The sequence below is a fragment of the Alligator mississippiensis genome, chromosome 2 (assembly GCF_030867095.1).
Source record: "Alligator mississippiensis isolate rAllMis1 chromosome 2, rAllMis1, whole genome shotgun sequence".
Lineage (NCBI taxonomy): Eukaryota > Metazoa > Chordata > Crocodylia > Alligatoridae > Alligator > Alligator mississippiensis.
In genome coordinates, this window is record NC_081825.1 from 137,557,364 (window position 1) to 137,575,249 (window position 17,886).

Below are 17,886 nucleotides of genomic sequence, written 5' to 3' on the forward strand. Positions count from 1 at the left end.
CCATCAATTCTGGATTAACCAAGTATATGGGTACCTGTAGTAACTTGACTGTATGCAAATTAGTACAGGAATGTTTATTTCAAAGTCAATGTTTACAAATTTGCTCCCCAATTCCATGTGCTCAGGAAGACCAGGGTCTGTCAGTAAGGGGCAGGGAGGTTTGCAAGAGGAAGAAGGCGGGGTGGGGCAGAGGGTAAGGTGGATATCTGACCCCCCAAATTTATTTTCCCTACCATAACAATGGGAGGAGGACAAATTCAAAGCAAACCTCCAATAAGTAGATTCTATACCTGGAAAATTAAAATTAATTTTTCCATATATAGAATGTAATTATTGGGGGGTCATCTTATAGTCAGGGTCATCTTATATTTGAGTAAATTTGGTATTAAAAAGCAACACATGTTAAGTATGGCTGGCCCAGTGACTACGGCATTTGTCTTGGAGCTGAAGGATGGGCATTCAACGCCCTGCTTTGCCACAAGGACTGCCTGTATGACATGGACAAATGACCAAAACCAGATTCTTACAGAAATGTAGATGACTAAGTCAAATCAATTTCAGTGAAGCCTCCTTACTTCATTTGAGATTTCAATAACGTTATTTCAAGAGAACTTCAGTGTGTAAAAACCTTGGAGGATCAGTGCTTCTTTCTCTTGGTGCCTTGCAAATAAACAGAATACAAAGAGATGGTCATGGCCCAAAGGAACTTGCAAGCTATGACAGATATGAAGGCATACAGAAAGGATAAGGCCATATTGGTCAGTGAGATAGACAGGAGCCAAAGCTTACATGCAGCCTTTCAATGGTCAGGTTTCTTGCAGGTCTCATGGGAAAGGCAGGATGTGAAGGGGCACACTGAGGTAGCTTTGCTGATGTTCACTGGAAGCTCCTTTTAAGGCTGAGCGGCAGCTCAGAATAAAGCACCAACAAACTTGCATGAACATTTAAGATGTGAGTGATAGAGACATAATTAAAAGGATAAGAACAGGCTTTTAAACAGAAAACCAGAAGCCTTTGATTGATTGAATAGTGAAAGAGGAGCCCACAGAGAGATGCAAGGAAAGGGGAGATGTGGACTAGGAAAATGGGATGTGCAGCATCATTCAGGATAGGCCTTAGAAGAGAAAGACTTCAATTCTCATGACCTGAAAATAGGCTGTAATGGAGATGCAAGAGGATGAGAATGTTTAACTATGTGGTATATAGGAGACACTAGATCTTAGGGGCATTATGCAGAAAGACTTAGCCTAGATATGAGGTGAGCAGAAGTTTGAGTTCACGGGAGTCCTTGGAAACCTTGACAGGAGCATGCTGAAAATTACAGGTAGAGCTGCTAGTGATACTAATAATTGCTAGTGATACTTATAATTAGAGTGCCTTAAATTTATCCATTATCACTTGCAACTGCTTTTCTTTTTTTTCTCTGAGACAGTTTAAAAACTCCACTGTTTTCAGCAGGCTTTTGAAAGATATAAGATTAAATTACACTAATACCTGATGAAACCGTTGAGTGTCTTTAAATTAAACCTGCACATTCAAACCCAGCCCTTCCTTATATTTTAGGCAAGTTCACAGACTATCTTACAGCATTTCATTTTAAATTTCAGCCCAATGAGTTCTCCAATTCATCTAAAATATTCACCCTTAGCATTAGTTTTTCCTTCATTCTTGAAAACCAAACATGTACCTTTGCAGTTATCTAAACCTGCAGGCTAACAGACTGCAGGTTTGCAGAAGCCCTATAATATTAGATTATTTCAATTAAGGACGCATTTCTGTTGGCTGTCATATGTGTGCACTCTTCTCACAAATAACATGGTGAAAGGAGACTGATCGGGTAAGTAACATGTCCTTTGTTTCCAACTCTGTAGAAGACAAAGGACTAACAAGGGAAGCTGGGAATTCCATTGAATAGAAAACTCTTTTTTTGGCTGCATTGCCCATGAAATTGTATGCCTTGGAAGAAAGGCAATTTTTCAGCAGGATACAAAGTAAAGATTCTTTTGCTCAGAAATAATTGTAATGGGTGGTTAGTTTTTTTTATTGTCCACAGCCCACGCACACAAATCATTTATTTAACTAAGTAAAACAAAGGAAGCCTTGCTGTAGCCAGGGATTCATTCATTACCAAACCAAAGTGCCAATAGCTGCATTTAACCTCTTGGGAACGTTTGTCCTTTGCTCTGGTCAGGGCCCAGTGGACCAGGACCACTCCCCGAGAAAGGAATAACCCAGAGGAAAAGTATGTGGAGAAACCACAAGCCCATTTGTTTAATAAATGATTGTCATTGCTTTGAGAGCTGGTAAACATGGCTTCTCAACCATGATAGTGAAGTACTGTGGCAAGGAAACCCAAATCAGAATAAGGAGAGAAAGAGAGGAAAATGCAGGGCTTAGAACGATCTTAAGGTAACTCAAAATAATTAAGAACAGCATTCTTGGAAAAAGTGGCCTCATTAAATTGTTTTCAGGTTGCAATTTTCTCTCATCCTCTCCCCCCATCAGCAATCTTAAAGCAATGAACGTATCAGCTTGCTTTCTAGCACTTGGATTCTCTTAAAACTGTCATTATTCAATTATCTGCCTATTCACTGGCCCTAAGGTCCAGTGGAGCAGATATTGTGAGCCTTCATTTAATGTTTTTAAATGCACTTCTGTCCACTTGTGATGCAATAAAACTTTATTAAATTCTGTTCCCACATCACACTTAACATCCTTCACTTTTATTGATATGTACGCCCATCCACTCTTCTGTCAGCAATAAAAAGAGTATTTCTAGCAAAGAAATGACCTTTTCTTTCATCAATACGGCAACTGGGAAATGTGAATTGAGCATCTTTAAAAAAAAAAAACCAAAACAGTCTTTAAAGAAAAGATAAACAGTACTTAAGTGTTGCTTTCCTTCTCCCTTCCCTCCTCCTTCCCCCAAGGTCTGCATTTAAAAATTAAAATTTGTCTATGTATCAGAAGAATAAGGTTCCCTGGTAATATTTGCCAGCCCTGTTTAGCCAGAAGAGAGAAAAGCAAGGGCAGTTTATTCCACCTCAGAAACTATAACCATTCCCCCTGCTTATTTTATAACAGACAAGTCTCACAGCATAACTCTCCTCTGTTGAAACCCCATTGGGGATTTCTAGCCTTGAGATGGAAGGAAGGTTGGTCTTTCAGCCTTGGGGAATCTGATTCTTGACAGGGAAAATGACTTTCGACCCCGCAGGTTCATGGGCATCCCCTACTCTTAGCTTGTCTTTCCACCCGGGTATGTCTGGCCCCTATAGGAGCTGTGTTAATGCCGTGGACAACTCCATCTCCGAGAGGAGCACATCACCTTTACAGCAACACTGACTTCTGCTGGCCCTTTAGGCATGCAGGCTACTCTGTTGGCAAGGGTGGTAGTATCAAGCCCAAACTTAATAACCTATTCAATAATATTATTTCCTTTACCATTTAAATCCTTATACAGAAAAGCAGACAGGAAAAAAAATCTGCATGTTGGGTCAAAAGTAGCTTAATTCCTTGTTATATGTTACTATTGGGCAGCTCCTGGAGCTCCTAACCCCTGGAGTGTCCACACGTTAACATGTGAACCTAGTTTTAAGCACTCTTTAGACACCTTAAAGTTATGCCCTCCGGGGCATATTTATCTGTGATCCATGTTACCCAGCTCATGTTCCACTAATCTGGGGGCACTCTAGGCTACACATTAGTGTGAACACCCTCCCCACTCCCCACTGGCTTGGATCAGGTCTACTCTTCCCCCCTCCTCCCCCTAGCACCCCAGATCCCCACTCACTATCCTCTGCCAGCTCCCCACACCCCTGCTTACTTGTGGCTGCGCTCACTGTCTGACCTGGGAGAGCAGGCAGGGAAGGGTTAATCTGCATGCTTGGTCACTGCTACTCTGTGGGCCATGCTCAGCCTGGAGAACAGCAGCAGCTCAGCAGTGGCAGTGGTGGAGGGCAGGCAGGCAGGTTAACTCTTCCCCACCTGCTCCGTCTGGACAGACAGTACAGGTAGGAGGGAAGGGGATAGGACTTGGGGGAAGGGGGAGATTCTTACCTTTCAGTCCTTCAGGGCTCTGCAGGCCTGAACATGTGACTGCTGCAAACTCCAGCTAGCACCAACACCTATCAACATTTAAGCAGCTCACAGTGTAACAGGTAACAAGGCCCTTAGCAAAGTTTGGCTCATTAGATTGACTCAGAACACCCTGCATTACATTCAAGATTTCTTGGAGGTACTTGCAGCAAGTGCGTCACAAGCCCGCAGCTATCGTACTAGCTTAGAGTAGGTCAGTGACACTACACGTGCCACAGTTCTTTAAAAACAGCTGCTAGCATCTGTATCCTTGCCTTGAAATAAAAAAATAAAAAAATAGGACAATTTGGAGGAAGGCCTGGCAGTTCTTCAGCAGGGTAATGCCGTTTAAAAGACAGACATGAACATAAAATCAACATGCTGGATTGGACCGTTGCTGTCACAGATGCTCTGCTGGGATAGCCCCCTTGTACAGACATGATATAAGTAACTTCACTTCACTAACTCCCTGAAAGAACCCTCTTTTCTTGGGAGAGCTGCATCCAAACTGCTTTCTTTGTAACTATTTGTTGGGGAGAGCTGAGCTTCTCATCCTCCAGAGCACATGGGAAGCCTGGAGGAGCAGCAGATGCCAAGGCTGTGTGGGCAGATGGTCTCTGCCTCCTCTGTGGCACATATCCTGCCCTTCCCGTTTGAAGACTGCAGTGGAGCCACCTTTGTTACACCTCTGCTAAGTGCAGAATCCCCCAAAAGCAAAAGGACTGGAGGAAGACACAGTGGTCGGGAAGGATGATGCACCAGTCATTTTAAAATGAGCAAAGAAGAACGACAAAGTTGAAAATATTCCATTACAACAGGGGCAATAGCATTGTATTAAGCATCCATGACCAAGGTCAGCTAGAGCATCATGCTCAAGGTAACTCCCAAAGGCGGCCCTGTTAGAATATAGGCTCAGTTTTCTTCTGCTATTCAGCAAATATTTGTGTTAACAGCAGCCAGTGATTTGAAACCTTATGGAGTAAACCAACAAATTAGATATAGCAGGCTGAGATTACATTCTAATGGAATGGGCTGATGAAACATTAATGCCTTAATTACATAACTGCTTCATTCCTTTAGCAAAACGTCATATGGCAAAGCTTACATTCAGAGAGGTCCCATTGCCCTAGATGTCCAGCAGTAATGAAAATCTGAATAAAAGAAGATCTTGAACACAGCCATGCCAGTGAATTGCTTACCAACTCCAGCCTTTTTACCTAGACAAATAGCCAGGCAAGGAACTGGGGTCTACACAGCTATGCTGTGCAAGCCTGTTTGAACTTGTAAAGGGTTAAAACTATGTAAACCCAAAATAGCGAAGCCAAAACCAGATGTGACCTGATGGAAGAATCCGAGGCAAAGCCCTCTTCTGTATTTTACTGCCCTGGACACATCAGGCTGTCACTAACACTGTCTGAAATCATGGATGTGAGGAAGGCAGAGGAGCTGCTTGGCCATTTGCTCATCACTTGCTTTCACGGGTGATTTCTAAGAACTGCACACGCACAGCGGTCTCGCTTGCTGGAGACTGCTACAATAGTGACCTTGCATCGCCTTCCCCAAATTCTCCCTTTCAAGCTGGTGTAGTGGCAGCACGCACACGAACAGTGTCACTGGTCTAACAGCTGGCCTGCTTGTCTGCCGAGAGAAGATATGTGTTTCTCTGACACCTCTCTAAGCCAGCGATGAGCCCGGTGTGACGGGTTCAAATTAAGAAGAATCTGTGGCGGATGCTCAGGATAATCAGGTAAATAAAGTGCTGCCATCCCTGTTCCAGAGATGAGGAATCTGGGCCAGAGGAAAAAAATACACCAACTTTCCTCAGGGCAGCATGCTAAGGGGATTAAGCAGAAGACTGGGGGTCAAGAAAGCTGAGATGAAAGCCCAGGTCTATTAACATTTGTGATGAATCTCACCCCAGATTACAAGCATGGTTCTGACATATGCTTGTTGCATAAGCCACATCCCCTCTCAGGGCCTCAGCTTTTACTATTTACTGAATGAGTTTTACCTACTTCAAGCAGCAGGAGAAGGCAAAGGGAAATCATGTCTATAAACTACTGCAGAAGTGGACAACATGAATGCAGCCAGGCAGGAGCAGAGACAGAACAGAAAAGTTATGGTCTTCCTGCCCTATGCCTGCATGTGCCCACACCCACACTCACACGCACGTGTGCATGCAAAGTGATGTAGTTCCTCTGCCTTCAGTGAATGAAACTACACTGATTGACATGGCTGAGAGTCTGGCCCAAAACGCTGATCAAAAGCATTGTGATTTTGCAGAATGATATCCAGGATATTTTGTCAAAGAGTTCACAAAAAAATCTTCCCTCCTCCCCGCAGTGAGAAAATAAAAATTACTGCAGCAGGTATTAATAAATAAATAAAACAAACAGCTATACAACACCCTTACCTGATTTTAAAGGCAACATTTTTCACATTTGGATCATTAAAAACATTCAATCCCTACTGTACATTTGGAACTGAACAACCCACCACAAGAGTTATTTTACATCATGCATATAAGACCGATTAACACCTCAGGGCATAATATTCACATAATACCTTTCTAACAATGTACCACTATTCTTCTCTGTTATATATGCAACAAAGGCTATTGAGAGGTGCTGGGAATGACTAGTTCTTTCCCAGAATGATCTCAGGAGGAAAATATGCCTCACGCAATTCGCAATCTGAAGAAATATGACCCGGTATGATAAGTAGAAAACCAACCCCTAGAACACACATGCACATGCACACATGCATGCGTGCACGCACGCATACCCCCACACACTTTTTTGGGTTTTTTTTTTAATTAAATGAAACGCTGCACTGCAAATAGGCAGCCTAGTAATTTTGGATAAGTTTCTATACATTTAATCCAGCTCCTACTGAAGTCTCTTTTTCCATTGACCTCAGCAGGTCCCCCATGACAGAAGTCATCAGTTTTTGCATCTAGCAGCTTCCTGGGTTATTTTTCTTGCATTTGTTTTTAATAATCAAGCAAGGATGGCTGCAATATTGACTTCTATGTTCCCCAGGAGGCAGAGGCAGACATAGGGTCCCTTGATAGAAAGCCACTTTTATTCAGGGATGGGGACTAGGAATTCTTTGTTTTAATTGCATCCTTTGTCTCTCCAACCATCACTCGACAACCATAACACATTACAACTCTTCATGTCACCATAGCAAGCAAGCAGCCACCTTGCTGATGAGAGATGCATCCCGTTTGAGGACTGTAAACATAAGTAAGGTGCCTTGAAACTTTTCCTCTGGGGATCATGTCTGCCACTTCCAAATCACATTCATTTTTATGTGGCTTGGGCTCAAAGCACAGGTTCAGGATCTATTTATCAATCCAACTCTCTGCTTTCTGGCAGATGACTTTGGTGTTATGGCGGAGAAGAATGGAAATTTCCTACATGGTTCTTGTTTAGCATAAAAAAACCCAACAATGGTTCAGTTCTACCTGGCTTGATTATTTCTTACTTCTAACAGAAACATATTCTTTTTATTATTTCTGTCTAAAATATACAATTTTGGACAGCAGGACTGTAACTGTGTGCTATACACCCTGCTGAGGTGAAAAGCAAATTCTAAAGTGTGCTTTTCTTTTTAGTAACTCTGATATTCCTCTATTAAATACATAATACTATAACCCCTAATGACTTTCCACCCTTAAAAAAAAGAAAAGAAAAAAAAAAAGAGAGGGACGTAAGAGACCTGTAAGTGATTTGCTTTCATTAGCTTGGAAATTTACAGTTTAGTCATCCCTACCATCTACATTATATTTCTCAATAAATTACCTTCCTATTTACTTGTAAAAGTAAGGAGATGCAGTACAGATGTCACTAATTAAAACCACATAGATCACTCTGAAAGACTTTGTTATAAAATTACAAGCAGAAAACCCCATAATGAGCAATTAAATGCTAATTAATAACACAGCGTCATCCTGATATAGCGCTTCTCATCTGTAGATTCGAAGTGCCTTACAAGAGAAGGTCACAACCACCATCCCCATGCATTGGAAAGCAAGGTATGAGGAGATTATAGACTTGTCTACCCATGCCCAAGGGATAAACCGGAAGTAGAACTCAGATGACATGAGTGCTAAGCCAGTGCTCTATCCACTTAGCCATGCTGTCTCATTCTCCTTGTGGTGTTTTTTAAACGTGAGCATGACTCATATAGAATGACATTTTTCAAAACTGACCAATCAGGTCTTGTACTGTGCACCCAGTTTTACCCAAATTTGTCACTTGTGGTTTATTTTCCCCAAGGGGGCAACTCAGTTGATTCAAGGCTGACCTAATCTTCAAGCAAAATGAGATCTCTATCCTAAAGAAGTGAAAATATATCAATATACTTACTATAAGGGACGCATTCGTACTGCACTTCCAGGTACTTGTATGTTCCTGGGCAGGGGTCTGGGAACACATCAGGGCCTGCTACCACAGCACACTGGGTGCGATTGCTGCATCTGAAAGGCAAAGATGTAGAGCGTCAAAATACAGAGAGCACTGCATGGCTAACTTTCTCAAATATGGTTTCTCCTCTCCACCCTTAGAAATGAAACATAGTATTGAATTTTGTTAACATTCCCCTGTAGTTCTGCAAAACCAAAAGATTAAAGCAACCACACATGAAATATGCATTTAAAAAAAAAGTCTGATTTAATTATACCACCACCACCACAAATAAATGTAAATACACATTTTTATATCAACACTATGCTTTTAAATAGAGCTATATCAAACAAATTCAAAGAGATAACTGGCAATCATAACAATTATCATCAAAGAAGCTGTCTAAAGAACAAAACCACTTTTTTATACCTAAACATAACAGTGCACTCATGTTTGCTGGGAAGGGATTAGGCCAAGTTATTATTACAGGACTGTCTGTGTTCCCAAAACAGATGCGACTCTTGAGATACGATGAATTTCCAAAACGCAAGTGATGAGCTTTCTCTCATGGAAGAGCTTATTCTGCAATGACACGGAGGCATAAGCAACCCTAGGCATACAAGTAGCTTCTTTGAAATCAGCAGGGCTAATTATGGAGGTGAAGTCATTTACATGCATAAATGGCTGCAGGACTGAGTCCTGAGATGTGTCCTCCATTTAATGCATATGCCTGATTCTTGGCCCTGAATGATTTGCATGTGCATCCAGGCTTCATAATATACATTTGCCCTACATACCTTTGTAAAACAGATCACTGATATTTTTAATGGATTTCAGATACAGATTTATTTAGTAAGCACTACTGCCAAATAGAAAATTCCTTGGTGTTTGTTAAAAAAAAAAAAAAAGAGAGAGAGAGAGAGAGAGAAAAAAGAGGACAATGTAATTAGTCCTTGATTTCATCCTTTTCCACATCAGAAAAAGAACTCCTCAGGGCTAGATCACTGCAGATCCTTTCTTGAAGATGCAGCTTCCTCTGATGTGACATGGGACCTCTGACCCTACTGTTCTTCTGACAGAAGCAACGGCAGCCAGAGAAGAACTCTCATTTAGCTCTGGAGTGGAAATGCTTCATGTTTACCTGAGGCTACAGTTTGTCATCTTTAATGAGGATTTCATTTTAGCCCATAAATTAAAATTGATTCATTAGTGAGTGCCGTAAGCTCGATAATTTCTTTAATGTTACAGAAAGATTAATAAGACCTGATATCCCACTGATCAGGCAATTTTGCGGGATAGCAGATAATCCAGTGAGCTGGACTGTGCTCATTTTTTTCCTGTTGAGATTTAAACCAAACGATGACTATCAAAAGCAAGTGACTAGTTTTATCATATAAATGAAGGAATAAATGTATTAGCTAGAGGGCTAATTGTGTTGTCCTCACCCTTGCTACCATGAGACAGGTGATTTGGCAAGGGTATAACAGGTAGCTTGGACAGTGCAAGTGAGCTGCCTTCCAAACAGAGGCTTTGAACCTAATCCAAAATTTCACTTTCACCAAAAATTCTTTACTGAGCTCAATGTGCCTCAAGATGCAGCAGTCCCCTCGGTGGTTTTGGGGACAGTTCTAGCCATGTTACAAAGAACAAAAGTAACGTGTCTTAATGGTATGGCAGACAGGTAGAAGTAAGGCCTAAAAAATCGGCTTGGGATCAATCAGCTTAAAAATCATCTGCTTGTTTCTTTGTTTTATATGTTGAATTTCAGGTTCTTATATAAGCAAGTGAACCTGGGAGCCGATGCTTTCAAACAGAAAACCTGCCCCATGTCTCAGGGTTTACAATGAAATCCCAAGGGTTGGCTTCACTGGTCCATCAACTCTCTATACATACATTTGGAGAGTAGGGTCTGAATGCAAGCCTGACCCTACCACAACATTTTGAGCTCAGAGAAATCACCAAACAGAGTGAAAGTACCTGAATGTACTTTGTCAACTAACTTGTAGTTATCACTGGTGGCTTCTGAATGACAGAGGGGGTTGAGAACACTGGAGCACTTTCCACCCATTGGATTTTTTGATCGGTCTCTTGGGGCTTAGACATAGGGCATATTTGCCCTGGTGGAATCAGCCTTTTTACCAGTGTAAACAAGGAACAGACATGGAGCAAGTAGTCCTACATTGGTGTAACTTAACTTGAATCCTGTGCATCATTATCCTGATTAAATGCAGGGGTAAAATGACACTGGTATAACTTCAATGAGTATAGTCATCATGTGTTCACAGCTATCATAGGGTGGTAAATTCCTGTAGGCAAACAGATTATTACCTTCTCACCCACTACTAAATGGCAGAGTACTGTAAAAGCACCTACTGCAAACAGTTACCCTAGATTGCTTGCTTTGGATTCCAATGTAATTTATATTGATATATGAAAGCAAAATAAATTACACTCGGGTGATGTAGCATAGATGGTAGGGATGACTCAATTGTAAGTTTCCAAACTGATGAAAGTAAATCATGTACAGGCTTCTTAAGCTGCTATTTTTAAAGGACTGAAAGTCATTGTGGGTTACAGTATTGTGTATTTAATACAGGAATCTCAGAGTTATCACAGTTAGGATCACAATCTTTGCTCAGGCATTTATGTACAACTCTACTTGACCTCAAAGGAGGACACTACTGAGGATGCAGCTGATGGCAAAAGGCAGGACAGTTCCATCTCCACAGTAATACCCCCAATTTGAAGGAAGGCTACTCGTATATTGTTTCTCCCATATACATTCACAGGACCTGCAGGGGAAGAGGGCAAGGTCTGCCCTATATCTTAGCCTGCCCATCCAGGAACCACACAAATCCCCTAGGAAATTTGGGAAGCCAGAGCCATATGCACTCTGCATCTTCCTGTATTTGGGAAGACCAGACCACTAGAAGTAACTCCTATCCCTGCCATGGATGGAGCCAGGTATGGAAAGGCATCTCCAAAGGAAGAGGGATAGGAAGAGGGATGCCACACCAACCCTGTCCCTGAACAGCATGAGGTTGCTAATGCCCAGCACTGCTGGCCCTGGAATCTGTTCTCATTGCACATCTTTGGAGGAAGTGAAGGTTGCTTAGGGAGACAGCCTAAGCATCTTGGCAGTGATATGTTCCATTCCATATATTTCCCACACGCACAAACAGAAAGAATAAAGGTTCTTCCCACAGGCCCAGGTAAGGTAAACTTCTATAAATCAGTATAGTATTGCAAACCCAAAGTGGTTGTAAGTTAGAAGGCAGATCCCAATCAGTCATGAGACTCACTTAAAAATCACAGCATTAAAAAATAATACATTTTGGGGCATAAGGGTTTCTGTGCCTTCTGTTTTTCACATTTCTAGGTGTCACATTCCAAAGCATCTCTCTACAACCAGGAAATCTACAAACTTAGAAAAGAAAGCACATTGAAATTCCCATGAATTACTAGTTCCCAGAAGCTGAGGATTTAAGGGGGTAAAAAAAAACCCTCCAAGTACTATGAATAAATCACCCAAGGTTGCAACACTGATAGTACAAATGACACTGCCTCTTCTACATACGGATTTCAGAACAGATCCTATTTGTAGCAAAAACTTGTCCTGCACTTGACATTTTAGCTTTCCTTTTACTGTAGCAACATAAAATGTTCAGCTGTTCATCCTAACAAACTTGCAGAGAAAGTCAATTAAAGGGGGAAGGGGGGAACAAAAAACCCAATATCTGTTGAGCCAGCTGTTACTGGCAGACTATAAGAATTTTAAGGGGAAAAACAAAATAAATGCTTATTGTCACTGGTATGCAAGAGTTGTGCTCCTACTTTTCCTTCTTTCACCACTCTCACCACCCTTCAGTTCTGTCATGTTTCATTCCAGGCAGATTAAAGGCCCTACTGACAAAAGGCTGACACATAGGAAGTGACACAGAAGAAGAGATGTGTGGGTAGGCTTTAGAAGAGGGGAAAAAAACATGTAATCATTGCTTATTCCAGCTCTAGCAACCCAGCTCACAAACAGCCATTGCTGAGTGATTGAGCTTTCCTTGGTTATCACAGGATTATGTGCCAAAGTCTTTGATTGCTTGGCATTAATTGCAAAGCAAGACTCCCGTCGTTTGTTGAGATGCAGTAAGGCAAATGACGACCAGGAGATGGATAACTCAGGGGATTGGTAATAGATATGTGCACGTCTATATTCATATTCAGCCCAAGCCAGAACAAAAAGTTTTCACTATCAGAGGGCTGCTTGGTGACTTACTGAACATCAAAGAACTCTTTGGAGTCCAGTACCTAACAGATGTACACCCTTATTAAAAAAACAAAACAAACAAATGGCATAAAGGATGTTTGTGCTTGTGGTTAAAGCACAGTAAACCAGACTGATTTTTCTCTAAATTTGATGCAAACAGTCTGACTCAAACCAAGACAGGCTATAATATACTCTCTGCCAATCCCAAAGCAAGGGAATAATGCCAATCAAATTCAGCTGACAGAGAATGGATTGGACTTCTTCAACATAAGGCATAAAAAAATGTGTAGCTCCTTTAGGCAGACTATTTTATAGGCAAATCCTTTGGCTAATGCAATTGAGGTTGTAAAAAACCAAAATCTAGTGAAACCAGCTATAAAGGGATCAACATTCTTAAGTATTTCACTCCTCCGGTCTCACTTCCTAACCTACTAGGCAGGGTCAGAAAGACACACTCCCCTTTCACGGAGTATAGAAAAAGACACACTTGGCATTATAGCAGGAGGGTTTATCATTGTTTTGAACTCTGCTATGCACTTGCTCATACTGGCTGGTTTGGGACAGAAACCAGGTTTGAAAAGACGAACAAACAATAGCAGAGAACTTACACTTGGGAACCAGAGATGAATCTGGAAGATGACCTCAAGGACTCCAGTCTTTCCTCCACTGTTGTGCCAGCCTCCCCATGTCTATTCTTGAAGGGGTTTAGGATGACATGCTCCTGTGCCTCCCTTCATGGCCTGGTCCCTCCTATTCTCTACAAATCCAGCAAGGGAAGGGCCTGAAGAAGCAGCTTATAAACAAGCTGTAGCTTCCAAAAAGAGTGGGACATGGTGTCCCCTAGAAGCAAGAGGCTGCAATCACAGGTGGCTACCACCTACAACAGCAGTCCTAAATCTTCCCTCCACAAGTTTTTTTTTTTTTTTTTAATTTAGTGGCACACTGGTTGAGAATCACTGTTGTGCCACTGCTGCCACAGCCAGGTAGAACTACCTGCTATTGCCTTGAGGGAGCAAGACTGGGAAGGGCTGCAGAAGGAGTGTGCCTTCTTGCCTGCATTATGGTTAGCTGATAAACCTAAAGCAGTCAGAAGCACCTTTTCTTCTATAAGCTGCAACCCTTCCCAGTCCAATCCTGCATGCTCCTCCCAGATCCAGAGGCATGTGGGATAGTTCCACCTACCTCTGTTTCTGCGAGGAGGATGAAGGGTCAGAATAGGATGGCGTGCGACTGCATATGACATCTGCTCCAGATGGTCTGGGGCTGGTGCCATGTGCAGTGCAGGTCCTAGACTGGCTGAAGCAGGCACTGTATCTGGCATGGAGGGACAACTCTCCCTCCTCACCCTAACCTTACCACCCCCACACACACTGAATCCAGTGCCCGATCTGCCTGATCCAGGACTGTGCCACACACAATGCTCGCTCTGGGACCTGGACTGTGCACAGCTTGCATCCGAGAGTAGCCAGAGTGGGCACTGGATCTGAGAGGTGGGGGCAGGTCCTGGACTGGCTCTGTGTGGGTGCTATGAACAGCATGGTCCTGGAGTGGGAGCTATGTGCAGTGCGTGTCCAAGGCCCAGAGCCAAGGACCAGTCCAGCATACACCCTGTTTTGCCCTTAGGTCAATCCAAGACCCAGGGGTAGCACCAGGGGCCAGCTGATGGGGCTCTGCAGCCTGGATCTTGGATACTCCTGCTTTAGGTTTATCAGACAATTCTAATGTAGGCAGAAGTACATGCTCCTCGTACAGCCCTTACTGATCTGTTGCCACATGAGGTACATAGGACTGTTCCACCGACTTGCAGCTGAGGCAGCATCTATGTGCTGTGAACGGCTCTTGCAGCACCTAGAGTACTATGGCATCCCAGTTGAGGATCACTTTTCTACAGAGCCAAACCAACGTTCTCTGACCACCTAGGGAACCAGAGGGCAGGAAGCTCCACACTTCCTCCAAAAAGTTCAGGGGAGGGCACAGTCATCCTCCCATGTTGAATGCTCTGGGAAGAAATGTACCACCTCTCATTATACCCACAAACATTCATACGTTAAAGTGTAGCCGATTCTTTATATATATATGCCAGGTATTACACACACACACACTGCAGAACCATCATTCTGTGTATCTCCCGCCAGCAGGCAATACACAGTGCAGGAGTGTTTCTATAATAAGGATTAGCTCTGATCAAGAGCTTCATCTCCATATGGGGAGAACAGGGATCATACAGATTGTTGTGATGTCTTGTCCAGAGTGAATAATACCAGCTCTGAACTCCCAGGAATCATGAAGTTCAGTGTTGGTTCTTGACATTTCCCAGTCAACACACCAAGAAGGCTTTTACCATTCCTTCAGGGAAGAATTTTGCTAGCTGTTGGAGCTGCTACTTGGAGCTAGAATTAGCAATATATCCGTTAAAGTGCAGACATGCTTGCTTACACAATGGGAAGAGGCCATGCTGAAATGCCATTTGAACTCTTTAACATTTATACAAATTGATGTTCCACATCCTGGTGGATCCTGAGCAGTTTAGTTGGAAGCTCCATTTTACCACACCATGGGCCTGTTCTGCCCCAAGTAGCTACTGATCACCAATTTTCCATCGACTTCCTCCTCATATCCTTTTTTCCTATGGCATTTGCATCTCAGCTCTAATTCATTTTCCCATCCACTCCAGTACTTACATGGCCCTATCACTACAGTCCCTGAAAACCTTGCCCTCTTTAGTATATGTATCCTCACAACACCCTAGTGAAGCAGAAGTGTGCAGGTATGGCAATCTAAGGCACAGAGAGACAAAGTAGGAAAGTGATGCAGGCAGCTTGCAACACAGCAAGGTATTCAAGTCATGTCTTAGAGAAGCAGTGATTCTCAGCCAGGGTGCTACGGCACTCTAAGATGCCACCAGATCCTTTCAAGGGTGCAATGAGGTACGTGGAGATAAGCAGGTAAGTTAAGCAGATATGTGCAGGCTCAGACATCCCTTCAGGGAGGATCCCCCATCCCCATTGCCCAGCCCCTCTTCAAGGAAGTAAGTACTGCAATATATAAATTGTGTTTTTAATTGGGTCATTAAATCCACAAAAGTTATGGAAGGGTCCAAAAAGGTGAAGAACCACTGCTTTACACGGAAGGACATTCTGCCTCACACTAGTTCTTTCCTACTTTTCTCCGCCTCTCAAAGTTTTCACATTTGTTCTCCAGCTCCAGGGCAGCTGTAAAATGCCTCACCAAGCACAGTCCCTCTAATGAACATGCCCTTAGGGCTGCTGGGTCCCCAGAGGAGTGGCACACTGGCATTTGAGAGAAATCTGGGATATCTGCTTAGGCGGTGAGAGAAAAGAAATGATTGCCTACACCTCATCAAAAAATCACACACACACAAAAAAATGTCCAGTTTCCAGTACCTCATAGTCTGTGTCCCCCCTGCTCTCCCCACCTGCCCAGAAACCTAACTTGAAAAAATATCCTGGAAAATTATCTGACTGATCAAACTGCTCCTTTCTGCCCTGTGGCTTACTTAACCTCTTCTGCTCACAAACCATTTTTCTCAGCCAGATTCCTACCTGGTATCTTCTCCTTCCTAGACTTTACTGTTGTTTATTCACCCTTTGTGGAGAGACACCTGCACCAGCCATCTGATGGAAATGTCTGAGAACCTCTCCTTGGCCGTATCATACATCTGATCATGTGAACTCCTCCATGGCTTCAGCTGTCTCTTACTAAAATAAATCATAGAGTTGCCTGAGAGGTATCTGCTGGTTTGTCAACCTATCCCTAGAGGACAGATAGCATAGGGCCCCTTCCAATGAGGAGAACTGGCCAACAGGACTAGTGCAGTTTATAAACTATCCACTCTTAATCCTTAATCTTCACCTCCAAAGCCACTATTCTTCTGACCAGGCCTCTAAAGGGAAAGAGTCATCAGAATCCACTGCAGAACACAAAGACTCTCTCAGGCTGATGAACAGTTTTCTGCCTCCTCTACCAAAATGTTTGCAGTTTGGGTTCTTTGAATTTTTTCCTTTTCCAATTGTTCTACACTAAGCAAGCAGAAAATGGGTAAAAGTAGCTGCAGAGAATTTTGGAACTGCACAGACAATTTTACTACCATGGATGAACAAAATCCATTTGCTTAATCACTAAATCACAGCATTAAAAAAAAAAAAAAAAAAAAGACTTTGAAGACATGTGAGCATTAAAAGAGCACCTACGGTGCTTTTCCTTTTCCTTTATTTCCGTGTGTTATGAAATCTGACTAAGAGTTTTTTTGTTCATATTTCTACCTGCAGTCATTTTTATTCCACTCTAACTCTTAAAGATGAAAAAAAAGTGAAAACATGAAAAAAAAAGTGAAAACTCAGAAGACGGATTCCTGTCTTCACTGCAAGTGCTCATGAAAACTGTGCTCACTGCTATGGTAGGTACAGGAAGCTATTCTGGATTCATTCCTTGTGACTGTGTCTACACAAGACACTGACTGTATAAACAAGTATTAAATGACTGCACGGTAACCCAAGTTACTGCGCAGTAGCGCCAATGAATGGCTTTTTTGTGACGCTGACTGCACAGTAGCTCGAGACTACTGTGCAGTAACACCGCATCATGGTTGCTGCCATGAGATGCTACTGTGGAATCAGCATCACGTGTAGATGCGGTCTGTGTGAACAGTCTTACTCTGGTATAAAATTATACTAGATCTGAATGCTAGCACTTTACACCCACTTTCCTGAGATATAAATGTCTACACAAGGGGTGGAGCAGTATGCAATCAGAAGCTAGTATTCATATTCTAGAATTAAGTTTCTTCTAATTACTTCCTCCTTTCCAACAGAGAGGTGGGGAAGTGAAAAGTAAAACACAAAGGTTTCATTTTTAAAAGCAACAACCTCACTTGAGATCCTTTGGAGCCTGATTTTCAACATAGGTTCATAGATGTAGGGTCAGAAGGGACCTTGTAGATCATCAAGTGACCCCCTGCCCTGGACAGGAGAGAAAACCAGGCTCAAATGACCCCAGCCAGGTAGACATCAAGCCTCCTCTTAAAGACACCCAGGGTAGGAGGCATCACCACTTCCCTTGGAAGCTGCTTCCAGATCCTAGCCGCCCTGTCTGTGAAGTAGTGCCTTCGGATGTCTAATC

At 42.6% G+C, this 17,886-nt stretch overlaps 1 protein-coding gene across 12 annotated transcripts in view; it reads right to left on the minus strand.

Annotated features, from left to right (window-relative positions):
* ADGRL3 (adhesion G protein-coupled receptor L3) overlaps positions 1–17,886 on the minus strand; it is a 904,177-nt gene that overhangs the window by 384,998 nt on the left and 501,293 nt on the right. For all 12 annotated transcript variants that reach the window (XM_059722208.1, XM_059722204.1, XM_059722203.1 and 9 more), the window contains one exon: positions 8,451–8,560. In XM_059722208.1, coding sequence (XP_059578191.1) covers positions 8,451–8,560 — 110 coding nt within the window. The remainder of the gene's footprint in view (positions 1–8,450; positions 8,561–17,886) is intronic.